Source organism: Castor canadensis, chromosome 10 (assembly GCF_047511655.1).
Source record: "Castor canadensis chromosome 10, mCasCan1.hap1v2, whole genome shotgun sequence".
Classification (NCBI taxonomy): Eukaryota; Metazoa; Chordata; class Mammalia; order Rodentia; family Castoridae; genus Castor; species Castor canadensis.
The window spans coordinates 120631581-120659172 of NC_133395.1; the positions used below are offsets into that span (position 1 = coordinate 120631581).

At 38.5% G+C, this 27592-nt stretch overlaps 1 protein-coding gene across 12 annotated transcripts in view; it reads right to left on the reverse strand.

Moving 5' to 3' along the window:
• Window positions 1–27592, reverse strand: part of Cadps (calcium dependent secretion activator) — a 450183-nt gene that overhangs the window by 114861 nt on the left and 307730 nt on the right. For all 12 annotated transcript variants that reach the window (XM_074044111.1, XM_020172817.2, XM_074044112.1 and 9 more), the window contains exons 12-15: window positions 20023–20159; window positions 16558–16745; window positions 1834–1935; window positions 332–395 (exon numbers count right to left, since the gene is read on the reverse strand). In XM_074044111.1, coding sequence (XP_073900212.1) covers window positions 332–395; window positions 1834–1935; window positions 16558–16745; window positions 20023–20159 — 491 coding nt within the window. The remainder of the gene's footprint in view (window positions 1–331; window positions 396–1833; window positions 1936–16557; window positions 16746–20022; window positions 20160–27592) is intronic.

Consider the following 27592-nt stretch of genomic DNA (forward strand, 5'->3'; position numbering starts at 1 on the left):
AGGCAGTTATTAAAAAGGCCCAGACAATGCATTACTCATTTATGCTTCTCAATGACTTCAAGTTTAAAATGAGTTGCAAATGCTTTTGTGTGACTTAATACTAAAAAGCCATGATGAGAGAGAAAACTCCAGACTATCTCTTCAATAGATCCTTGCTCTTTGGGAGTCTGGAGATAAAATTTCTAGAATTTTGAGCTTCTTCACCTTTATATTGGTATCTGATGAATGGTAAACACACACTGTGAAAATTACAGACTAGATCATTCAACTACAATATTTCATTACAATGACGTGCATGTCTCTTTTTATGTCTTTCATGTTCTCTTCTTACCCTTTCCAAGAGTGAGAGAGTAGCTTTTAAAGCACCTTCGGGTCGACCAAATGGAAAGCAGTACCTAAAAAGATATAAGATTCTTCAGGTTGTCCAAATTGATTACTTTTTAGCAGGAAATATGCTGCAATTTGATTCCTATAGCAACTCTCGCCGAGGATCGGAAAATGCTTTTTATTTTTTCACATTGTGTTATGTTAATCTGAATTCACACCATATATGTGTGTATATAATGTATATATGTGTATGTGTGAATAATGACTAAAGAGGGACTCTGCAAATGTCTGCAGCAGAAAAGAATATTTAGAGTGATGACATAAGGCTGTTTCAATTTCTATTGTAAAGAAGAAGTTTTCGGTAACTCAAACGTGACCTTAAATGTAATTACAGAGCAGAGCATTAAAAAAAATTAGTTGAAAGAGGCTGAAATTCAAAAACACTTTTTTTTTTTTAAATCTCCAAAGGATTATTGCATGAAACAGAGAAGTGTATTTAGAGTAATTCCTGATTCTGCTAACAGATCGTCCTTGCTTATGGATTTTCATTGTTGTTGAACCTTCTGCTATATTTTACATGTGACAAGCAATAAAGCATGCTTTATCAAAATCTTGTTCCATCAAAAAGAGAATTTTCATGGCATAGACAGAATTCTGTCAGTTACCACTATGAGTTCTACTGACTGTTTTAGGCTGAGCTCTTTAAAACACTGCTCATGGCATAGAAAGCAGGCTGGACTACTTAGACTACCCTGGGTGGCCTTGGGCAAGTTCCTTAGCCTCTCCCAGTCCCACTTTACTCCTTGTTTAGATGAAGAGAAGTGCCTTTCAAAGTTGTTCTGAGGTAACATGAGATAATAGTTTTCTTGCCTCCAGTCCTGTAACTGGTACCTGTGAATGTTTAAGAACTAGAAACTATTAGACATACTATTACTTTTTTTGAGTTACTATTTCAGGATCCCTGGCCCAATAGCATTAGACACACCCAATTTGCTCCAAGGGAGAAGTGGGCTAAGTGATATTAAGGGTCAAGTGTGAGATGTATTGGCTGTCTGTCTCCAGTGTGTTGGGGAAGATAAAATCCTCCCAGACTGATCCACCTTTCTCTGGATGACCAGCTAGTCTTTCTTCTGATGGAGTGGAGAAGGTGGAGACTGGTGAGTACCACTGCCTTTCCGCTGTTTTCATTGTTATCTGATTCATAAGTTTTTTTATTGTTTTATTTAGGCGTCTTGGAGAAGCTTCAAATTCCTTTCTATAATAGGTTGATGATTAGTCAGCTCACATAGGAAGGCTTTGTTCTTTGAATGGAATAGAATGTACTTATGAATTTGAAGTTGGTGAGATACCGAAGAACCATGTCTGACTGGCTTGCTTTTCCTGTTTGGCTATTTCTAATGGTCCAGTGTATCTCTAATTGACTTAGAGTTTTAGGAAATGAATCCTTTTATTTGGGCTTCCCTAGTCTCACTCTAAAATATATGCCCCTGAACCGCAGATCCTTACCTAAAATGTGTAATCTGATTTTCCAACAGTACTCGGAGTCTCTCTTTGATTTCTTCAAAACGTTCCTTTTCTTCAACAGTCACAGTTCCGATTCCATCAGGCCTGAAAGAAGACATGTTATGAAGTGACGGAAACCTCACATGCTGACACCATCAAATCAAATCTCTAGCAGGAGGAAACTGTCCACTTTAGAAGCCACAACTACAATGATCGGTGTGACTGCAGAAGCTGTGCTGCAATTTAGAACGGGCTTCTTCTACAATGGATGGGTTGTTTTGGGCTTATCATTTTGGAGACATTGATAGAACTGTAGCTCATTTCTTGTGAAATGTATAAACTGATGGCTTGCAGGTTAAGTTCAAGTCTTAGACTCGTTCTGTTTGGTTTATAGCTTCTTAAAAAAATTTGAACTCCTTGCTAACATTTTTTAAATTAGGTAAGTTTCATAATGCCATTCCAGTTTCTGGTTTCTCTCGAAAATTCAGAACAGCTGGCATGAATTGGCCAGTACCTTCCTTAGTTGAGGTGGCCACACATCTGTAATTTGCCTTACCTGCCTCTCTTGAAGACACTTGGGCTTGGACCCCTGAATTATGCATACCAATTCTTATGAAAACCAGGTGCCTTTTAGGTGTCTTGTTTGGTGTTAAATGATCTTACATGGCTCACTTTCAGTTTGTAATAAAAAATGCTTAGATTAATTAAAGCACTTATGCATTAACTGAAGGGCAATTATCTTCCAATTTTTATGAATACTTGCTCATTCTAATAAAAGAGAAAGATCTTGGGATATATAAGTGATTTCAGTTTAGTTCAGTGTCCTCATCATTCTGTAACCACTGGTCACATACACATTTCTCCCATTCGTTATGGACCATTCAAATGGGAAATACAGGAAGAGGTTGCATATTTATATCCTAAATTTATCTGTGCCAAATTAGACACACAATAATCTGATCCATTCAAAGCCTTCAGCTTCCCAAATCGCTAGTGACCTGTTTTGACTACTGGCTGAGCCAGTTTGCAGGTTGGTGTGTCACCATGAAAATTCTATTGGAACATTCCTCAATTTGCAAATGCAAGTCATCTTGAGACCAAACAAATGGTCGTATTTATAGGCCTTCTCAAGGATCCAGCAGAGGTTGGGAAAATCCTTTATACTATACAGTCTGACTGCACAAAAGGCTTGGCAATACGTAGCAATACACCTCCTGGGGTCATTTGGTCATCTTTCCTTCTTTTAAAATAATAAAAGTGACTTATTTGAAAAATGAAAAAAAACTTCTCCTCCACTTCATTAAAAAAAACATCATCCCCCAAGAGAATAAAACCCTGTTCAGTTGATTTCTTCACACTATCAATCTCAGAGGAAGAAAGAGGCAAAATGGTAAATATCAAGTAAGTTGTAGAATACAGGTATGTGACCTTGTTTTCAACTTTTCTGGAAAAATCTCAAAGGTTAAATTATAAAATTTATTTTCATTTTTTTGTGGGGTGAGGTTTGAACTCAGGGCTTTTCACTTGCAAAGCAGGTGTTCTCCCACTTGAGTAACACCTCAAGTTCCTTTTGTTCTGCTTATTTTGGAGATGGGGCCTTGCCAACTATTTGCCCAGCCTGATCTTGAACCTTAATCCACCCAATCTCAGCCTCCCAGGTAGCTAGGATTACAAGTGTAAGCCACCAGTTCCTAGCTAAAAGTTCCTCTTCTTTTTTAAAAATTATTTAACATGAAATGTCCAGGATTCTTTAGTTAAATCACAGGATGAACGCATTGGCTCCCACAGAATACATGTGACACTTTCTTTGGTTACTTATTACATTTATACATTAGCATTTCTTTTAGTTATGGTTTTTGGATTTTGTTGACACAAAATTCAGTTTGCTAATACACTGAACACACATGATTGGCATGTACATGTATATGTACATGCTTGATTGGGGAAAAACCATTTCATTTCATAGTACGGAATTAACCCAGAGAAAAATGCTATTAATATAATTTGCAGTTCATAGATCATAGCCAAAATCATGGAAACCATTTAGCATGGATAGCCTGGAGATGCCTGTGGCCTTTATCAGAAGATAAACTTCTCTATGAATCACATAATTCATTCATTATCCAAGAAGTCTTTTAAGGCAGGCAGCTTTTTCATTTGCATTTGAGGTGATAAAAACTGAACACTTGTGTGTACCTCTCTTTCTCAGTTAATTCTCACTACAAAGAGCATCATTACAAATGAAAAATTCAACTTTCTGCCTTTTGTTCTGATGATTCACATTTGTAATTATTAAAGGTATTAAAGAGCAGTTGTACTTCCCTAATCATCTCTCCCAGACTCCATTCTGAACAGCCAATCTCCCTAATGGAAAAAAAAAAAAAGTACACAACTAAAACTTTACTGTTTTAGTCTCCTTAATTTGCTTCTTGATCGACTATGCCATTGTGAATAGCTTTATTCTAACATAAATAAAACACACTAACCTCATTAGGTCTGCAAGGCACACAGTAGAGTTCACCAGTGCAAACAGGTGATAAAACAAATCATGATTTTGACATCAAATGCAAATTTCTTTGTAATTGCCAGAATTGCTCTGGATTGGTAACAGGAGATGCTGCTTCACAAACTCAGGAAGAGGCCCCCAGGAGCACACTTTGTCAAAGACCACAGATTATAACCATATTTGTTGAAAAGCAAAAGTGTACAGTTTTCATTTGCATTCATTATTTTTTAAACTTCTGCCAGACATCAATTTCTCTTCCACTAATATCTATAATTTGTCAACATTAATTGTACAGGTTTAGAGCGGTCTACACAGAGCTACAAAGTGAAAAACCGTGGTCAGTATTTTGGGGAGCTCTGTTTTCCACAGAAGCAATGTGTACTTTTTCTAGGTTCTCAAACATTAGCATGCCTCAGCATCTCTGGGAGGCCTTGTAAACCCAGATGGCTGGGCCCCACTCAGTTTCTAACTAAGGAGGTCTGGTGTGGAGCCTAAGAATTTATGTTTTTATTAAGTTCTCTGGTGCTTTTTGTTTTCAGGACCACACTCTGAAAATCACTTTGCAGAGGAAAAAAATCAAACAAAGCAAAACCTCAGTATAGGCTCTTCCAGGGGCTGTAGTGTACTCCCCTCATCCCTCTGGTGGCATTGTGGACTGAACTCAGGGCCTCACACTCTTGAGCCACACTCCCAGTTCTTTTGCTTTTTAGCTTGTTTCTCACATAGGGTCTTGACAACTTTGACTTGGCTGGTCTTGAACTAAGATTCTCTTACCTTCACCTCCTCAGTAGTTGGGATTTCAGGTGTGCACCACCATGTCCAGATGAAAGCGTGCTTTTATCATTCTTTTTTCTTGGTACTGAGGTTTGAACTCAGGGCTTCATGCTTGCAAGGCAGGCCTTCTACAACTTGAGCTACGTCTCCATTCCTCTTTGCTCTGGTTATTTTGGAGAAAGGATCTCACTTTTTGCCCAGGCTGGCCTGAACCATGACCCTCCTATTTTAAGCTTCCTGTTGTTGCTGGGATGACAGATGTGCACCACCATTTTTCTGTTGAGATGGGGTCTCACAAACTCTTTTGCCTGGGCTAGTCTAGAACCACAATCCTTCTGATCTCAGCCTCCTGCAAAGATGGGATGACAGGCGTGTGACACTGTGACAAGCTATTGGTTGAGATGGGGCCTCAAACACATTTGCCTAAGCTGGCCTTGAACTGAGGTCCTCCCCATCTCAAGTAGCTAGGCTAGGATTACAGGTGTGTACCACTGGCACCTGGCTTGAAGGAGTACCTTAGATTTTGATTGAGGGTTCCTGATTTCCCTAAGATTGGAATGGATTTGAACCCAGAGGCCTTCTGCAAGAGGCACATTGTCTACTTATTGAGCTACCAATCCTTTCCAAAAGAGGAATTTTCAGTGTTTCCAAGGTACCATCCAAGCAGTACTGGTTGTAAGACAAACAGCAATAGAAGAACGGTATTGGTGTTTCACAGAGGCCAGGCTTTTGTGCTTTTAGTTTTTCCCTGGAAACATGGAGGTGAGGGTTACTTCTGTAATTGTCCTAAGACTGGCTCTGTGACTTGTTCCTTTCTCAATATTTTTAATATGTAAGGAATCACAAAGAATGAGAGAAGAGGATGAATGAAGCTGGATTTTAAACTTTTAGTTGGAAAGTTCCAGAGTAGGATGAATTGTTAGGCAGAAACCATGCCTGGGAGCCTGGACAGCTTCTCTTTCATCCCTGACTGTGCACCTTCTGCTTTTCTAGGGTTTGGCTTCTTAGCATTCATTGCCACTTATAGCCCCTGAATTTGAGATAATGACCTCAGCCACATTCTGTGTACCCTTTGGTGAGGGTAAGTTGGGGGTCCTATCACCCTCACTATTAACACTCAGAGATTTCTAGAGGAAGCTCCTTCCAGTGTATATCTCAGCTGGACAATGACTGAAGCACAGCTATCAGACTCTCTCTTCTGGAAACTTGACCCTGAGTAAACGATGCAAGCCAAAAAGAAACAGGTAGAATTTGCTTGTCCCAGTAGCTGGGCCTTAACCAGGCTGTTGTCACAGGTCAGGAGTCCTTGATCTCTGACTGCACACCTTAGGAACATAAAACATCCCCCTCAATGCTTGGATTCCATTTGTCTGTAGTGGAGCCTAGACTGTGACATTTTTAAAGCTCTGGGTTGTTCAATTATAGAACCACTGCTTGGATTTACCTCCTACTCTTCTGTAGTTGCCTTGATTCCAGTTTTCCCTGCCTTTCTTTAGGTTTTCCCTCTCTTAACATCATTCAATAAAGTTCCTTTGCTCAGATGATCCAGAGTTAGGTTTTGTTACTCATCTAACGTAGGCTCATAAAGCCCATATTCACTCCTTCCTCACACTCTAATTTTAGTAGATGTATGGATGCCTTTGACCTAGCTTTAGGAGCACAGACACAGACACACACATGTGCATGGAAATGCAATCCCCAGTCTGTGGGCCCATCTAACTGCACACTGGCTAACAACTCACTTCTTGTAGATCATGATCCCACAAACTTGAGACAATATGCAGGTCAAGCGCAGTCATTTTTGGAGCCTTGCTGAAGACTGGAAGCTCTCCCACCTGCAGGCCATCATTGGGGCCAGAAATGGGTCTCTGCAGCTACAGCAGACTATATCACATCTGACATGGCGCACATCTCTGGAATCCACCTTTCAAGTTTTCGTCAAACCATTTTCTCACTGTCCTTCACAAAGATGACATTTTCGGCAGCATGAGAGGAAAGATGTCACGTCGGCTGCTCTTCAAGTTCTTATCACCGTGGTTAGCACCAGTTCTGTCATCTTTATTCTCCTCACAGTCTCCCATCTTGATCCATGTCACAAATAATAATACATCCAGAGTTGCATTTTTCTTTCTTTTTTCCATTTTTTTTTGTCAAATGAAACGATCACATTTCAGCTACCCATCCTTTAAGATACTGATTAAGCAAATTGTTCTCCCTTTCCCCAAATGCTTCTTATTAATTAGTGCCTATTGTAGGATTAATTCAATACAAATAAACACGGGACTTTTAAGGCAAAACATTTTATTTTGATACTTGAAATTAAGTAAGTGTGAACAATCTTGTCAAAGATGCAATGCATTCTGTGTAAGGAACTGACCTGTTTAGGGTCAGTAAACTGTTGCTACACATCCAGGTGAACACGAAGATTCCTAGCATTTAATTATCCTGTGAGCACGACTCCCCATTCATGTTGTAATCTGGGCCACAAAACCTTCTTTTGAAAGGGAGGGTGTGTTTTCAAGAAGGTCAGGATGCATAATTAATTCTAAGAGTACAGTGATTGATGCCCTTTGATACTGCAGATATTTGGTGATTAAGTGCAGAATCCAGGTGTAAAAAGAAATGTGTGAATTCAGCAGAAGAGGAAAGAGTGCTTGGTCCACAGCTCTGCATACAACTAGCTTTAAGCCTCCAATCACTACCAACAAGGGGTAAAACTCCAGCTGAAGAGGAAATATACTTTCATCTCCACATGCAAATGTCCGCATATGTTGGTGCAGGCACTGTAAACATGATATATTCTCTCTCTCCAAATGGATGCATGCCTGCAGACCGCATTACGGATCCATGAAAATGTCCTTAAACAAGCATGATAACCAAATCCTACTTGCTACTAAATTGTTTCAGCCCAAAAACATGAAAGCTTAAAGGGCCAGAGCAGGACAGAATATTTTAGATGTTCCTTGTGATGCTCCCTAAGTAGGACATTGGCACCAAATGCTCTTAACCTTTGACATTTTCAGTTTAACTTCTCCTGCTAACTCTTTATCCCTATAATTTTTTAGCATCATTCCTCTGAATTTAATCTTAGTGTGGAAAATTTTCCTTTGTCTCTTCCAAGCAGTTAATAACTACAAATTCAAGATAGCATCAAAGCATTATCCTCTCAAAAGGAGACATCCTTGCTTGCTCATCTGGATGGTTTGTATAATCCTACGTTAATTATAAATTATAATTAGGACTCTCACATCCTATAGTCAGTGCTTCATTATGAAAGCCAGCCTCACCCCTTCCCTCTCCTTTCCTTCTAGCCCATTCCCTTTTCTAATTATGCCCCACGCCCTGGGGCTCAGACACGCTGCTAAAACAAATATATCAAAAGTGTTTGTATCACAAAGAGCAAGACAGGAAGCAACAACAAGCAGTTTCTACACCATTACAAGTGTGCATTATAGCTTTTTGGGGATGGTTATTAGAAAATTTCAAAAAGAGGTTTAAAGAGGGTAAAAATATACTAGTGAGATCCTTTCTGAATTGTTTATAATTTATTTATATATGTAATTATAACTCAACAATATGACAAGGTTCGTTCACACTATTATTAGGACCAGAGTGGTTGAGAAGTTTTTCCCAACTGAACAGTCATCAAGAATATGGATGTTACTGGCAGGCATCGAAGTGTCTCAGGCTTGGTCCAGGTACTGAACAGAACAAGAACCCCACAGATCATTAGAGAAATAATATAAAGTGGAACAAAGTATGCATTTTTCCCAAGAAAAAGTCCAATTTCCAAAATTGGCACTTCATAGATTTTCTCCTTTGAGGACTAAGAGAAAGAGATGGGTTCCTTTATTTCTACACAAAAATGGACAACAAAGTTTTAAGTCTCACCCTGGAGACCCTATGGTAGACTTCTGAATGGTCCAAGCAGTAATACATGTGGCTTTTTGTATCACATCTGTGTTGAAAGTGGTGGGACATCTGAAAACATCTTTTTGACCCATAATTTTAATGACCACAGGATGAAGACATGTTGTTGGGATTGTAGACGAAAGATGCATATTACTGGTTAGTATGCTAAGGGCCACCACTGGGGTAGATAATTCAACATATTTCACAAGATTTCATGTCTGAGTTGGAACAAATCTGCTCTTCTCATGGAAGCAAGTTTCCTTCTGGAAAAGGCCATGTGGCTTAAATTAAGAGACAAACTCCAAAGGGCATTTTTCCTTGGATATCTGGGGTGACTACTTTTATGTGAAATGTATTATTAAGTACTTCCTATCAAGTAAAGCTGGTTCTTTAGAGATTAGAGAGCATCTCTCACAGGCCAACACCTGTGCAGAGCTGGAAGGACAACCAGAGATGTGCTTAGCTTATGTTCATAAGCATAACAATGCCTGTGTCAATGTATAACATGAGACCAAGAGTGTGGAAATCATCGTCATACCCCATCCTTATACTCTGAGGTCCACAAAACACAGCTATCCCTGCTATCCCCCTTCAGGGGAAGAAGAATAAAAAAGCACCAGATAAAACATCATAATGTCAGTGTGTGTGTGTGTGTGTGTGTGTGTGTGTGTGTGTGTGAGAGAGAGAGAGAGAGAGAGAGAGAGAGAGAGAGAGAGAGAGAGAGAGAGAGAGATGGGGAGGTTTCAGTTACAGTAAACAAAAAAGATATATACATCCCTCACTTACTTATACTTTTAAAGTAGATAGGCATTCACTTTAAAAGTAATGAAAAGAACCATTATGTGACAGGGACTGAGAGTGAGGGAGTGAGCTGCCAACATTGGAGGCAAGGATACAGTAAATAAAACAACTGTGGTGGTCCAGGGGATAGAAGAGAAGTTTTGAACTATGATATTGAAGAGAGGGAGAAATGAAGGGATTTGAGAGATACTTAAGAGAATTGAGAGGGCAAGGAATTGAATGGCTGTAACTCACTGTGGGGGAAGGAGGAGTCAAAGTTGGCTTCTGAGGCTCTATAGTGGGCAGCTGGGTGGACGGAACCACTTACTGACTTATGGACTCTATTAGAATAACAGACAAGAAAAGTGAGTTCTGTGTGATTGTTAGTTACTCAAATTCTAATCCACAGGATTGACACGGGCTCTGAACATGGGCAGCACCTTGGCTTTAAACACATTTCCCCAAGTAATCTTTGGATGCGTTTTTGGAGATTTTAAAAGAATTCCTGTCCTCTTACATCTGCTTGCAGACTCATTAATCTATGCGTCTTACTTTGGATTGGGGTGGTTGGCATTATGGATTTGTTAATTGCTGATACAATGTACTTTCTATGCAGGCCATATGTGAAGAGCAGCACTGGCATTCAAGAAATGCTAAATAACAATGTAAATGAGAAAATTTTCCAATCCCAATAATAGAGGGATCCAAGGAACATTGACGCAACTTGCAATCATCAGAGCTGTTTGATTGCCTTGTCCCTGTGGGACAGTGACCAAAGTGATGCTAATCTAAATGTCATCTAGACAGAATACTAAAAATATTATGGTGAAAATTAAGTACTGCAACCTTAGGAGCTGATTTAGAAATGAGAAGATATAGCAATTTACATCTGTGGGTTTTATGATCGCCAAATGCAACCAGCTGAACATACTCACATTTTCCCTTTCTTTCCCTCTGTCTTTTGAGAAAATGGGTTTAGTTTTAAAGACTTAGCCCAAACTGTTTCTTCAGTCAATGAGTGCAAAACTTTGCTACATATTAGACTCACTGAGATTTTAAAATCATAATGCTTAGGTCACATTCCAGATTAACTAAATAAGAATCTCCATAGGTAGAATCCAGGGATCAGTATCGCCCTGCCCCCACGAAGGGATTCAGATGTGCAGCCAAGTCTGACAACCAAGACCTTAAATTAGTGTGATCTGAAGACTGGTATACTTTCCTGGTTCTATCTAAGATCTACTGAATCAAATTACTTAAGGGACCTAGTACTTTGCATTTTAACAAACTGCTCCATGTCATTTATAACCACTGTACAGTGTGAGAACTACTGCCCATATGCAATATCACTAAGAACATACTTGTCACACCTTTAGGCACAGAAGTAAGTCTATGTAAAAGAAAAAAAAAATCTAAGGAAAATTTTAGTCTGTGATCACCTGGGAGTTTGACTTAAAAAAGGGATTCTTGACTTTGACACTCCTGGCATTTTGGGTTTTGTTTGCATGAAGCTCTCCTGTGCATTACTGGATGTTTGACAATACTTCTGTGTCCTCTACCTACTAGACAACAACAGCACACTTGTCTACCTACTAGACAACAAAAGTCCTCTGGGGTTGGATATTATTCCCCAGATGATAAGCGTTATTTAAAAAGATGCCAGTATGTGAATGCATCCATATTGCCTAGTGCTTGCAATTATGAGCACCAAACATCTTCCTGGTGGGCCAGATGTGCCAATTTTTGATTAAAATGTTTAGATTTCTCTTTCACAGAGATGTGACACATACTTCCAGATGAGGTAGGAGAAATGCAGTCATTGGTACCCAACTAGCCATTGATTGTTTTCAGCTACAGCACAGCATGGCTCTGCTTTTAACTTTTGGGGATGCTGAATTAATATTAGATAAAAATTTCTTTACCTAATATGAAGCTGGTTGTGACATGACAATGGGAATGGCCTTTAAATTCAGTTAAAGGGCAATCATTTGTTAACATGAGTTATGAATTAAAGCATTCCTTCTCTCCCTCCCTTTCTCCATTCTCTCCCTTCCTTCCTTCCTTGTTCCTTTTTTACAGTGCTAATGACCAAACCTAGGGCCTCACGTGTGCTATGGAAATGCTCTACCACTGAGCTAAAATCCCGGTGTGTGAATTCCTTTTTTACTCTGGGTTAAGGAACAGATGACATCTCCACAGTCAAATCATGGTCATGCAGGCAAAGAAGTTAGGAACATGATTTCCCCAGTACCAAGGCTTTTAAGTAGGTGGTCCAAAACTCCACCTAGACTCCAGCTGTTTCCATAGGCTACAATGATTGGGTGGACTATACTGATTTTTGAAATCGTCAGGCTAAAAATGGACAACTCATCAAGTAATTTTGATGCGTGTTGTAGCATCTCACCGGGAAATGTTGAAACAAATAGCAAATGGCATCTCAGTGATGATTCTGGATGGGCAGTGATGTTGAGTGGTTAGAACACTCATGCTCAAGTCAGGCTCAGATCACTATTTGTTATTGGGCTTCAGGAAAGTGCCTGAATTTATCTGTACTCAGGCTACTGGAGGAGGATAATAATAATACTTATCTCACAAGGATATAATAAAGACAAAAATGGGTAAAATATGTCAACAGCACTTCATATAGTTCTTGGCATTTGTCAAGTACTTACTAAATGGTCTTGATAACCTCTTTTCATTGAAACTTGTTTATGAAACCTGACTATGGTCTATTTCATCTTTTATTGTAACCCTCTAAAGTTTTAGAGGTTAAAGGGACATTACAGATACTGTGATTCAGTCTGTTCATTTTACAGGTGAGAAAACTGAGGCACAGAAATGGGATAAAATACTTCTACATTTATGAAGAACAGTGTCTATACTCAGGTCTTCACAGCAAATGAGAGAATGCTTGAAAAGCACTCTCGATGATTTCTTCCTTATTTAAGAAGTGCAATGCAAACATAGACCCTGTCAAAGCACCAGTCAAGATCCCTTTGCATAGCTTGTCACGGCATAGGAAAGAGGCCATTCTTGAGCCAGGGTTGCCTTTCAACAGTAGCCATTTGCTCGCTTCTCTGCTTGGATGCTGAGCATTTAAAAGCAGAACCTTGGACAGCAGCCGCAATGGCTTCCTTAGGCACCCACAACAATCTCTGTGCACTTTGTTACTGACTGCAAGTTACTGTTTGTTTTTCATCTGACTCCCAGAGTAAAACATAAATAGAAAGTACACTTAACCTACATCCTTATATGCTGCCATGAGGGAGATGGGTAGCCACATGGAGTCAGAGTTTTTCTTGACCTTCACTATCAGACCTGAATATTCTGAGTGACAGCTTGCCATGTTTTCTAGAAAGCAAAAGTTTCCATTTTCATTTGCTGTCTCTACAAGTGAATTGTATACACTTCAAGGTTTGGAAATATGAATAAACTCTTACTGAAGCGTAGGGCATACATGTTCATGTATTTGGGGTAGTTTGGCAGGGTCAGAATCAGGGTTATCACTTCCAAAACTGCAACAACCAAACTTTAAAATGTCGGTGTTAATTTGAGGCAAAGGTAGGGAAGGGGACAAAAGACATAAGGATAACACTGGAAATAATGAGTAAATATGATCTAAAAAGGAAGGTCACCAATTTGCCAGTTTATCAATTAAAAAGAGAACATTCCTAAAGGGCACAGGAAACAGGACAAGATAAACAAAACCATACAATGTAAAAGTACCTTAAAGATGACATCATTATATAAACAATTCTACGAATGACCGTTAATTTAGTAATAGGCTTTAGTTTGTATCATTATTATAAATCATTATTTGAGATGTATTTCTTTTTATGACATGATTGTGGAACTGAAGGGAGTTTGCTGAAAATGATAGAACTACTAGAAATATAGATTTACTTGATGCCAACCCATTTGGTTTGCTCCTTAAACATAACTTTAAATGATAAAGCATGGGTTGCTTATTATGAATGACTTGATAAGGTACCAGGTCCTCACTAGATGCCTCTAAAAAAGCAATCTGACTCACAGTTTTGTTTACATATTGCTCAATTAGTCTTTTCAATGTGAATATGTTTTAAAAATCATTAAACACCTAATTCAGATTCAACAACAAACCATATTTTTGCTCATTGCTAGGACCTTTTATTCAAAAATTGCACCTTTGAAAACCTTTAAAGGAAAAGAACTCAGAGAGGCACAAAGCTTGCTGCTTACAAAAGGGGAAGTGGTTGCATGGGTGGAGGGATGGGGAAAGGTCAGAGGTATTACAAAACACAAGCCAATACACACATGACTTCTTACCTTTTAGATTCTTGACTTGACTGGATTCTGGACTCTTTTCTTTTTTTTGATTCTCTTTTGGTATCTTTTTTAGCCTCTGGTTCAGGTGAAGAGGGAGTTTTGCTCCCTTCAGAGTCGGTATATGGTAGCAACCCACTAAGGTACACATGCATTTGTTGACTTTTGAGAGGGGGTGGTGGCATGAGACATGCACAGAGTGTGACCAGCCAGAGGAGAACCAAGGGCGCACATGCATGCACAAACAAAAGAAAGAAAAACAGGATGCATCAAAAAGCAAAAGCAAATGCATTCAAACTAAAATAATAAGCAAAAAAAAAAAAAAAAAAAGCTGCAAACTTGCATAAGGAAAATCAGAACCGAAAAGAAAATAAGAAATCCAAAACTGTTTCCATGACAAGATGTATAAACCTAACTGCGAATCAAAGTGGCAGCCTTACAATATGAAATCCAGACAATGTGTATCATAATTCCTGATGATGTTTACCAGGGAGTTTACAAAAACACTTCATTATTTTATAACACTTTCTTATTCAGTAACATATGTAGAATACACTGTGACAACCCAGAGAATATAATACAACTTCTCTCCTCTCTCTCTCTCTCCCTGTAAAGAATTCAGTCCAAGAGGCTGTAACAGATAGTCATCAAAGTGTACATAGTTATAAAAAGAAGAACTATGCACAGATATACCCCAGGTATCAGAGTTTTCATGAGTATCTTTTATGCAGATAAAAGGTCATATGCTGGACCACCCAAATCTTATAACAATAGGAGACAAAAATAACCTTGTTGCCTGTGAAATATTCAAACCTATCTACGAAGCTATTGTTATCCAGCACTAAATGTATTTCATAAAAATCGACCCGCAGTGGAGAGAGAGAGAAAACACAGGGCAATTCTGTGTATATCTGAGAGCTATAGGGCTTGCAAAGACGAGGAGGAATAATTCTGATTTAAAAGCAAGGTACTCCGTTTGGGATTCTTCCCTACGTGGATTTCTCCAAACTGACAACTTGTTCATCTGGGGTGGCTTTTCAAAGCCACCTAGCTTTCCTCTGGGTGTGCCTCCTCTGGCTGTTGGTTGGGGTGCTTTGGGATAATGTAGACTTATCTTTACACTAATGTCAAACTACATACTTTGGGATGGTAAGCTGGCTGTGGCAGCGTAGAAATTTATTCCATATCTCCAGAGCCAAATGGCAATGTTCTTAAATTATTTGCTGCTTTGCATTATTCAGAACATGGATCATTTTCTTTAGGAGCTGGGCAAGGGCTAAAGAGAAAGAGTACTTAGTACAGAATCAGGAGACTTGATGCTCTGGTCTTGTCTATAAAATCTTTGAAATGAGGGGTTGGTTAGACTGTGATCACTGAAGTTTTCCCACCTCAATGGTTACATTGTAAGTGTCGTTTGCATCTTTGCCTTCCAGCTTCACCTAGCTTGCTTTAGTTCTCAAAATGTACTTGGCTTCCTCCTTCCACAGGACAGTTGTACATGCTGTTCCTTTTGCCTGGAACCCTCAACTCCTACGCGAGCTTCAGTTCTCAGCTCCAGCACCACTTCCTCAGGGAGGTCTCCCTGCCATCCTGCCACTCCATCTGAGTCATGCTCCTTATCAAATTCTACTGTGTGATTTATCCCTCTTCCCCAGAGCACCAATATTAATACAATTCTGCCCTTATTTGGTGTCTAGTTTTTATTCACCATGTATACTGAATATGTACCAGAGAGTCTGACACTGAATAAGCAAGCATTAAATATTTGTGGAATGAAGGATGGTAACAATGAAGGCAAATATATATTGAAATCTTCCCATGTTCTGTATGAACTCAGGGCCTCACACTTGCTAAGCAGGTGCTCTACCACTTGAGCCATAAATACAGCCACTTTTTGCTTTACTTAGTTTTTGGATATGGTCTTGCATTTTATGTCTGGGCCCTGGCCTCTAACCATGGTCCTCGTATCTACATCCTTGAGTAAGTAGGATTACAAGTATGTACTACTATGCCTCTCTATTTCAGGCATTTTGCTTAGCTCTTAATATCTACTTGCATCTTCTCCACAACCCTATGAGGATAATATCAGTCCCATTTTACAGATGGGAAAATAGTGGCACAGAGTATTTAATTATCAAGCAGAGTCATTCCTAGTAAAGAGAACCATGATTTGCACCCAGATTGGTTTCACCTAACTTGAGTCCTGTTTGCCATTTCTTTGGGGCTTCTTAAGGAGAAGAAATTAAGTAAGAATTGTGTGTGTGTATGTGTGTGTGTGTGTATATGTGTGTATGTGTGTACTCCTAAGGGAAGAGGGATGGACAGAAAATTAGTGATGAGTCTAAAAGCAGAACCAGTCGTCACAAACCATTACCACTTTCTTTTTTTTCATTTTCTTTTCTTTCTCTTTCTTTTTTGTTTTTGCAGACTACCTCCAGACCCCATCTTACCTGTTCCCGTGGACATGGGATGCACAGAAGGCAAAGCTATAGTGAAGAAGGGTGGGGTCAATCATGGCGCCATTTTCTGCCCGTTCCAGCAAGTCTCTGAGGTAGCAGAGATGTCGGTGACACCCTCGGACTCCGTTTCGGGCGCAATACTCATCTAATACAAACACTTGGCCAGGACTGAACCAGCCCTGTATGGGGAATAGAGGAAAGACTTTCTTTTAAATACAGGTTGTTTTCTGCAGAGCTGCTAGAGAAGGGGACTAAAAAACAGCCAGAACTAATGCTTACTAACTGCTATATGGGCAGGAAAGTGAATGCAGGGACAAAATGGAATTTTTAGTAAGGGGAGGAGCTGTTTCAGTAGGCAGTAGGATTCTAGAAAGAACAGGGCTGCAGCACTGAACCTTGCACCTTGAAGGAGAATTGGGGTGGGACTGAGGCAAAGTCTTGGTCACTGATAAGAGAAAATCTTGACACCAATATCTTAAATTGGTGTAGTGCTTTTGGTTAGACAAAGAACTTTTGGTTGAGCCTCTAGTAACCTTGTAAGATAGACAAGGTTGGCTTATATTAATTTTACAGAGAAGGAAATAGAAAACTGAATTAAGGAACTCACATAGATAATACATGACAGAGGCAGGACTCAAACCCAGCTCTGCCTTATTCTAGAGTCTCTACTTTGGAGCATGAAGAAACATGAGTTGGTCTACATACATGTCAGGACTTTTGAAATCTTTCCACTTTAGAAGTCTTTTTAAATTTTAAAATGAAGATAATAACATGACTCTCCAAAGAGAACAGCTTGACTAAATTTTCCAGTTGTGAAGCAGACTTGATTCAATGAAACTAAGAGGAGTTTCATGTGGCCCGTTTTACACTTCTATTTTTTCCTCCTGGCAATTAATATTTGTTTTCTTATTACTTATTTGCTTGTTATAAAACCAGCCCAAACTCTGCTACAAAAGAGAATCCAGGTGGAATCTCTGATTAAGAATAGTTTGGGTGGTATACAAGTCACTATGTCTGTTACGCACTTAGAAAAACAGGCACTCAGATAGGCCAAGTGACTTGCCACCTGCGGTCACCCTTGGGAAGAGCCTGAAATCAAGTCATATTTTTCAGGTTTCAAAGCTGCATGAAGCAAGAAATAAACCAACTGAGGTGGTACTTTGTAATGTGGAAATTTAGGGCTGCTTTAAATATAAACTTAATTCTACTTAGAGGGTTGCCTCTGAGTCCGACTTTGACTACTACTCCATCTCAGGAGACAAAGGGCAAAAAGAGAAATGACTAGAGCATAGGGAAAGGCCATGGGAGTGTAGCAAGAGAGGCCTTTGACACACTCTAATCTTGTATTAGGGATCCTGGAATCTTCAATTGACAACATGCAGCTCAGTGATGCATCCAACGAAAGACGGCATCTTTCCTATTTCAAATTATAAGTCACTGCAGAGGGCGGGAGAGTAGTCGAGGCAGTGGGCTGCCCTATAGGCAGCTTCTTTGCCACTCCATCTGCTACCCCAAATGCTAAATCTTAGAAACAACACTGCTGTGAAAGATTAAAATATATTTTCTACGACTCAGATGACACCAAGTCTTTTGTAGATGCCAAAATAGCTGCTTTGAAAAGAGTTGAAGAAATATCAATTAGGAACTGAGTCGAAGACACAGAAAAATTTATGTATCCCTGCTGGTCGGTCTCCAAAACCAACTGAAAAAAAAGGATTATAATAATGAGAAAATGGAATATATAGAGGCAGGAGACATGGTCTTTTTAATTTCTGTTATTTTTTGGAAATTCTGGAATGATGATTAATAGATACAGGTATACAAACAGGGCAGGAAGCTATTTCAGTCTCTTCATAATTGATTTTGGTTTTTGGACCATATCTTTAAGTTTATAGTAACTAATGGGAAATAAACTTCAATATTTTATTTCTGCTTTAATTTTTAGAGGACATTACTGATTATTCTTTGTGATAAATTTCAAAATAAGAGAAAATTGTTTTAAAAACAGTGATGTGAAAAACGTCTTGAAAATAATACATCTTCAAAAAAAATTCCTAAACAGACTAGGAATTATACACAAAAGGGAATGATTTAAGTTCTGATGCATACTCTTACAATTTTCATAAAGGCAATTTATAATTACATGAATAATTGCATAATGGTAGGAAACACATTTCGGAAAAAACTGCCTTGCAATGCAAGGTAAGCTTTTTTTATTTAAAGTCAAAATGATATGTTCCTTTCCAATTTGGCAAAGTTCAGAGTCTTCCAATGAAGGCATTCTAAACCTGAGATAATTAATGTTTCATGTATGAGCCACAGATTAATAAATAATCCTCCAGAATCCCACTTCTATTTTAATATGATTTTATATACTGCTTTTTATATTTTGGCTTCTAGTACTAAAATAATAAAGGAGTTTAAAAGAAAAATTATCCAAAATAGAGTTAGGCTAGAGCCATGTAACTTAGAAAAGGAAAAGGTTTTCGCTATATATCTATTAATAATAATAAGCTAACTTTAGTTAATTGTGTAGTATTAATACCACGCAGATATACTGACTTCCATGTTTGCAGTCGAGTATGAAAATTTTCCTGTGTCAAGTCATTTTATCATTTCCCTCCCCTTTCCCATCTATAAAGTGGGATTAATATGAAATTAATCATAGGAAGCAATAATTTATGGTTTGCAGAAGGAAATACACGGAGTCTTTTTTTAGGCTTTTGGATTTGACAGTTTAAAACTAAATATGTATCTTCAGAAATCCAATAAAGACATAATAACAGTTCTTTGAATTTAACTAATTTAAATCTAGGTTTAAAATAGGACTTTAGGAAATGTTGGTATTTCTTCTGAATAGCTGGATTTCTAAATGTCTAATGTACCAGGGGGGGAAACCAAAAACTCTCAAAGGCTGAAGAAAGGCTCTGAATATCATGAAGAAATAAAAAAAGCCACTTACCCCCCCTCCCCCAATAAACAAATCCAAAATCAATTAGCTCATGGAAAGTGAAGTGGAGTTTATTTACAAACCATTTTGATCTTTAAAAGAGGCACACAAAAAATACTTTCCTTTATGAGCTAGGAGCATCAGGTCTGGGATGGGGGGGAGAGGCTCTTAAACTCTAAGACACCAAAGCAATTTTTTCACAAGTTCTCCATAAGCAGGTGGCAAACTGGATTACCCTCTGGGGAGTATGTCTCATGCAGCAGCTGAAAAGGGGGAAGGTAAGATGGGGGAGGCTGGGGAATGGGATGTGTCTCTTCTGAGCACTTCCTCCAACTCAGTTTTGTTTCTTTGATGAAGTAAAACTATCTCATCCCAGAAAATCAACACACTTCCAATTGTTACAGAGATTCTGGAATGGAGAAAAGAGCTCCTGACATATAGGTAGAAAAGATTTCATTTTGAGAAATGTTATGTTTAAATTGCTGTAGACCAAAGAATATACTTGCCAGGCAAGAATAGGAATCGTTAAGTCTGTGATCCAAAGTCAGGCGTTGCACCATCTCAAAGAGGGAAGCGTGGTCAAAGTTACAGGGGTTGGAAGAGATAAATTCATCCATGCCATGTTTTTGAGCTCTATCTGCGTCTGTCCATTTATACATGTAGAGAGAGACACAATTTAGAGAAACACATCACATTTTCCTTGACATTTCAAATACACAGGAATGTACTAGGCATTATGAACGTTAGCTAGTTCCCAGTGCCTCCCACCAACAAGAGAATTCTTTTTACCTCCCATTGTCAACTTGCATCACTTACTGGTGAGTTTACTGTATGTAGGCAAAAATATATTGGCATCAATGTGTTTATCAAATGATCACAATTCCGGTGCTTATCATTGCGGTTCTTTAAAAACTAAGCACAAGACCGTAACTTCGCCTGCATTTCACCAAACACTGAAAGCAGATCGGATCTTTGCTTATCATAGCCTAGTTAGCTTTGTAGGTTTTTAATAGATTCTGCCATTCCAGTGGTTATTTCTAGAGCAATTTCTCTACAATTATTGGGATTATCTGGGGGGAAAAAAAAGGGTTATGCTGATTTTCAGCAAAGTGACAATATTTGTGTTCTTCTCTTCCAAATTCCCAGTGCCAATTTGGTTTCACAAAACAGTTTGAGTCCCCACCGTCCAAAATTAAAAATTAAAAAAAAAGATTTTCATTGAGACTTGGAGATTAAGTTAAATGGGAATTTAGTTTATGGTAGAGAATGCCTTATAGGTGTGCTTACTTGGTTAGCAAAGCTTAAGAAAAGAGACAAACAGAAATTGACTCAGTGAGGGCTAGGTCTGCCATTTATTGTGAATTATAGTCTCCATGTATTCACACTTTTCCTTACAGGGTGAGGCTGTAAGCAAAACCTCCTAAGGGCTAAATAATTAATCTCAACATGTGTAACTAAAATATACTATCCTCAATGGGCAAAATAACTCAGAGACTACAACCAAATCTTGAAGAGGTAGGAGTAAAGGTCTTTTAAAGGAATCAGCTCACTCTACCTTATTTTTACTTACTTTTCTGATATGCAAACTATGAAAAAAAGAGTCTTGTATCAAATCAAGCAGGATTTTACTCATTTTCTGGCATGCAACATTTTACTAGAATGCAGGGACCTGCCAGAAACCAGCAATTCTATCAGGGCAAGGGGAAAATTGATTTCTGACTTGGGAAGGGTATCTGAATAATATTTTCATATGTGGTCTCCATACCAGGAAGGTTTTTTTTTTCCCCCTTAGGGTATGGTTGGAAGCTTGGGTTATGGTAGCAACTTTCTCCTCATTAAATTTGGATATCATTCAAAACTAAACACACAACATGTCAGATTTATACCCTCATAGTGCTGGATTTTTAAAATCTGTCAGTTTTTAGAGAAGCAGCAAGTGGTCAGTGTTTGAACAAGACGTGATGCTTATGCCCAAGACACAGAAGCAACAGTTTCCAGACGGCAAGTAGAAGAATGCGTATTTTAACAGCCAAATCACTCCATTAAAATGATAAAACACAAGCTTTTGGAAGGGATATCACGTTGCAGAAGCTGCAAGAAATTTCTTTGCTGTGTTCACTGCCTCAAAAAGTGCTTTGAAATTGGGGTGCCCGACCTAGGCGGAGTCTTTCTGTCCGGTGGTTTGGCCTCCTGTCACTCTGGAAGATGGAGTTGGGGAATGAACCTAGCTACTCGTGGGAATGGATGTGCTACCTGTGGCCTACCACAAGTGTCTTAAATCTGCTCCAACTTGAGTTCTCCCTGGCATAAGAACATCCAGGTGGCCCTTCTCTGTCTCCTCCCACAGAATCTGCCCTCGCCCCTCCATCTGGTCAGTCCCAGGTCAACTCAATTCAGCAAAAATTAAGCGTGGAGCGTACATGAATTGTTCATCCAGTTACATCCTCATAAAAAGCCTCTTCCACCCCCTGTTTCCCAATTTTAACAGATAGATCAGGCAGTTTGGCGAGCGTGAGCATCTTGAGTTCTCGGATTTCTCCGAAGAGGCTGTGAGCTGACAAATCGGCCAGGGCCTTACTTTGCCAGTTTGGCTGGGCTAGACTATTGCTCTTCAGTTATGATGGTACAAATGGTCATTTAGCTCCAGAGAAGAGGGCTTTTTTGTGGCTGTTAAAAAATATGGCATATGTTTCAAGTGTCTTACTCTTTATTTGTTTGAACCTCTTGAATGCTTTGCTGATAACCTGTTTTGCCTTGCTGGCCACTTGGGAAATGGATCTGAAAAGGCAACTTGGCTCCTCTAGGGTAACCCAGGTATAGACCCACTCCCCATCTTAAAGTCATCAATGAACACAGCCTTTATGTGCTAATTCTTGGCCATGAATAAATCTAAAGAAAAATTTCCTTTTCTACTGACAGTTTAAAGCAGGCTTACAGAAAAGTATGTGTAAAACCAGCCTGTTTTCTTTTTCCTGCAATAATTATCAAAATTAAAATTTCCTTTTCTCTCCTTTCCTTCTTTCTTCTTTTTCCTGGTCTACGGGGAGAATGAGCCTGGGACTGAATTTTGGAGGTTTGGATTCCAGTTTGAGCTTGTCTTTAAATAGCTGGCAGGTGCTGGTTCTATTGTTTCACTTTCTGTGCCTCAGTTTCCTTGTGTGGAAGATGAACTGACCTTTTGGGTTCCTTTCTGCCACCATGGACTGTGGTTTAATGATGGTTAAGATCCCTTGCACATTCACATGCATGGGATGGAGCTTAATGTAGTAGAATTTCTAGCAAGTAAAACGAGCAGCTCTTGGATTTTTTTGGCTTGCACAAAATTATCATTTAGTCAGAATTAGGCTCATTATCTTAATTGTTCCAAAAATTCAAGAGAGTTTAGAAGGGTGGCTGGCTCCCATAACACTTAAAGGAGTTTCCCTGAGCTTATTATAATCTGAAAATAGAAGGAAGGGTAAGGTGGGAATGCTGTTTCAAGGTATCAGTGAAAAGAATATGATTTTTAAGCAGGGATTTTTGGTAATTTTTGTTGTCTGTTATACTCCAAGCACCTAGCACAGTACCTCAAACACAGTAGGCACTTGATATATATTTGTTAAGATAGTGGATTTACTTACCAAAGTCAATAAGTTAATTCTATCAATAAATGTTTTTGATTTCTTGATTTTATGGAATGTTGCTGTACTAAATTCACTGGCAACAGTCTATCTGATAGGAGCTAGGATAACAGGTAATTAAGTGGGAGGGCTTGGGGATTACATTGACTGGTTTTGAGGTTAGATCTGCCATTCCTGGGTATGTGGTAGGACACAGGCATTGAATGTTTCTGAGCCTACTTGTCCTCATTTGTGAATTGAAGACAGAATTCAAGACTATTGTTAGGGCCGAATGAGAAGTGCCTGGAAGGACATAAAGTAAAAATGTGAGCCAGGAGTAAACAGGCAGGCTTCTTAGTGCTTGCAAGGCCAGTTTGTTGTAAGCTATTTGTGAATCAAACCTCTCTCTGCTCTGAGAGCTATTATTCCATCTTTCCTTGCCTCTCAAGCCATAGAATTTCGAGGAAGCTGGGAGTCCTTCCCAAGCTCTCCTTATGGTTTTGCTCTGACCCTGAATAAATAATTCCTATGGCCTGCCTCTGTTTCTCCTGGATTATGTTCCAACTTCTCTGTGGTCAGGGCACATGTACACAACTGAATCCCTTGGTAAATAATATGTGCTTCCAGGGGATTTCTGATCTGCTATTTTCCTTGGCAGCTCCTGGAGGAGCCAGGTCCCTAGAAGGTGGTTATTAACTGAATGACTCTGACACCTCCATCCCAGGCAACTTCCCATTGGCTTTATTAAGGAGCCACACACATGGGGATTCAGATGGTATCTTGCAATTCCAAAAGTGGGAACATGTGCTCTTACAGGAAAAAAATCTTATAGAAGGAAACAGAATTCTAGGTGCAGGTGTCTTTGGATACCATTCAGATTGTCTGCCTGTGTCTCCATACATGTCTAGGACCATATGCATTACATATGTTGTCTATTTTAAAATAAAACACTGCAGTGGTCCAGCTGTTCCAAATTCTGTTTCAAAGAACTTGTGGGCGCTTCCCAAGCAACACCATATAGTCATTCTTGCACTGTCCCAGTCTGTTCTCCTACAGTGCTGAACATGAAAAAATAAATGCTGTTTGCAACTCTATTTTCCTCTGTACAAACAATCGGAATTGGTGGATTAAAGGAAAAGGAAATGCCAATGTTGACAGTATCAGGGGAGAAAACAGCCCAGAGCAAAAGTATGAGAGTCGATTCCTGTGTTCAGGACACTGGGATCACTTCCTGGGCCAATATTTAGGCTGTGTCAAGAGAATGAAAATGAATTTGAACATTGGGTTGAGCAAACAGAATCAGGAGGGTAAAGTAGCTGTTTAAAGCCCCAGTGATGTTTGGATTAGGAATTGCTTTCGAGGATACATACCACTGTTCTTTTTCATTAACATGAATTTTTGTTAAAGAAATCCAGGATTGACTCTAATTTAAGGAACCAGCTTTAATCTGTACTTTTTCCAGAGCTGTTTGTTTGCAAGACCTGCTTTGGTTGCAGGGGTTCAAAATGGACTGAAAATGGGCCATGTGATTTTATAGGATCTGAAGCTAGGGCATAATCCAACACATCTTTCAAACAACACTGCCTGTTTCAATTCGTGGGGTTTAATTTCATGATGATTTTAAAGTCCTTTACGGCATTGGATAAGAGATAGATTTCAAATTAAACTTCAACAAATAAAGATGATATCAGTACCTAATGACATTAGGGACCTTAAAACACTATCAGTGTATTCATGACACAGAAGCCAGTTGATGGACAGGCAGGCTTAAGGATAGCAGGTGCACTTTCAGGTGGAAACTCACCAAAACATTTACCCCAAGTTTGCCTGCAAACAATTTTGGTTTGATACTTAAGGAATGTTGGGAAAACAGTGGTTCCTATAGTAATACCATTATATGGGGTTTGGAACTTTCATTTAATCTTCTTTATTAAAATTCAAGTGAGTCATCACTAATAGACCACCCTGCCACTTCTGTTGTTCTTTAATTGATTGTGATAGCTGGTTCATTTCAAGTTTGATAGTTGTTTCCTTTTTTCCATTCTCACAACTGGAAAAACATAAGAATTTCCATATCTCTTACCTCAACAGCGAGCATACTTAGGTGATCTTGTTTCAGACATACACATTTTTAAATAGATTTGCAGTAAGGTCTACCAAATAAATGTACTTTGCTTGGAGGACTAATAGAGCTTTCAAAAATTTTTATTTTAGTGAGGTTTTCCCTTTATTCCAACAGCTAAGAGGTTGGAAACCAAAGGCCAAATCTCTTTATTTTATAAAAATACATTTTGGAAATTTTCATGGGCTAGTGAAAGAGAAATTCTGCTGTTGAAAATAACTATGACTATATTGTTAATAAATTGAAGGAGTTCTTTTCTCTCGTGCAGTTAGAGGTAGCTGTTTTATCATTGAAATGTAGAGCCTAGTTAGGGCTGTTGATACTCCTAGAGGCAAGAGAATAGCTAATGTGACTCTAAAGTCATCTGTGAACCCAAACTGCAAATTAAAAGGTGACTTTGTATCTTTCTTATATGGAAAATGTGTGCTTGTCATATCTGTTTGACAGTACAAGAGTGAGTGTATAGTTTGGACAATAACGAACAATGACAGTAGTCAGCCTCATCAGAAGACATAAAATAAAGAAATGACAATGATTGATGGCAGCTGCTGTTTACAGATTTTTCTAGAAGTTTTTGTTGGCATAGTTAAACAACCAGGGGATGTTGTGCACTGCCTCAGCTCTGCATAGCAAGCAAAAGACTGGCCCTCTCCTACCTGTCACTGGAGCACACAGTGGACCACTTAACTGAGAAATAACTTCACTCCTCAGTGTGCCTCTGACTCAACCAACCTAATGTGAATGACTAAGAAAGGATGGCCTCTTTGGAAGTGACGTGCCACTTTGCATTTTGCAGAAACCTTGAATTTAAAACTATCATGACAATAAACCCAAGGGGATAAACCCATGATGGTAATTTTCATAATCTATAATTTATCATTTTTACAATTCTTTGCAAGATAGTTGCTTTGAGTAAAAATCATCACAGAGATTTTGTCAATGAGCTCAAACCAAATAGCTGATTTATAGTTTTCCCTGTTGTAATTATCACATTTTCATTGAATTTCCTTGCTGTAATTTTTATGAATGAATTAATTTTATGCTCCCTACAAAATGAGTAAAGATAAATTTTCTATACTTGACTAATTAATAATGTATCATAGTGTAAATCACTGTTTGACCTGAAAATATTCAAGTGATTAGTGAATAGTATGTTAGATGTGTCTAAAATAGTTAACAAAGTAATGAACTTTCATTTAACATGTTCTATTTAGATCATATCATGGTGTTTGGAAAATCTTGGACTTTATTATAGGAGTCTATCCTATTAAAAAGTCATGTGATTTATAGTGTGGTTTTGGCCCACACAAATTAAGTTGACATTGAAATAATTCTTTGATATTCCACTCCTGTGACATAGCAATTGCAAGTTGACAATTCAAGAAGATATAGCAAATATCTCATGAGATAAAACTATAGGAAGGAATTAAGGCAAACGACTATTTGCAAATCTACTAGGATAGCAATGCATTGTGCAAATACATGTAAATTCACTCAGAACAGAATTCATTCAATCATCTATTCACCCATTCTTTCATTCTTGGAAAAAAAAAGTACAGCAAAATCCTAAATTCCCACTAAGTTCATATTCTGTGGTAAGCTTTTAAAAATGCCTCATCAGACATTCAAAGGAAAATAAAGATAAATTAAGTATCTGCTTAGAGTGGTGAAAAAAGTCTGTCTGCTAGCCAGGGGTACATTTATGCAAAATAAAAGAAAAAAAAAGAAAGGAAGGGAGAAAAAAGCAAATTAAAAGAAAGAAACAAAAAGAATTAGAAGAAAGGGCTATTATTAAAAGGTCAGGAGGAGTGGTATGACCTACTTCTTCTAAATCAGCATTCAGAATACTCAAATACATATTTGCCTGCTCTCTTGACCAAATTTTCTAGCTCCCTCTAATGTCAAGTCTTCTTTGAACACATTTTTGGTGGACAGTTTTTTCTTATATGAGTAAAAGAATTATACACTCTCATGAATAACTAGTGAAGAGAAATATTTTTCTAGTTTTAAGGCATTATTCTTCTCTTACAGGTTTATTTTTAGAAAAGTTCATACAAATACAAATGGTGTTGAAAAAGTTATTGTTGTCATTGTTCTGGGGGAGTAGCAGAATGACATTTGAGAGCAGAGGTCAAAACCCTCCTTCACATTGTGAGATTGTGGATCCAAAGCATTTGTGAATAAGGTACTTGGACTCAATCATGTCCTTAATTTATTGTTTTTGTAGCTCTCCTTTCAAAATTAATCCTCTATTGGATCTTGTTTGAGAACACACCCTTAGGCCAGGTCGAATGAATTCTTTAAGTGTTCAAATAATGCATTTACTCTATTAATTGTATTTTGCAATTTCTTTAA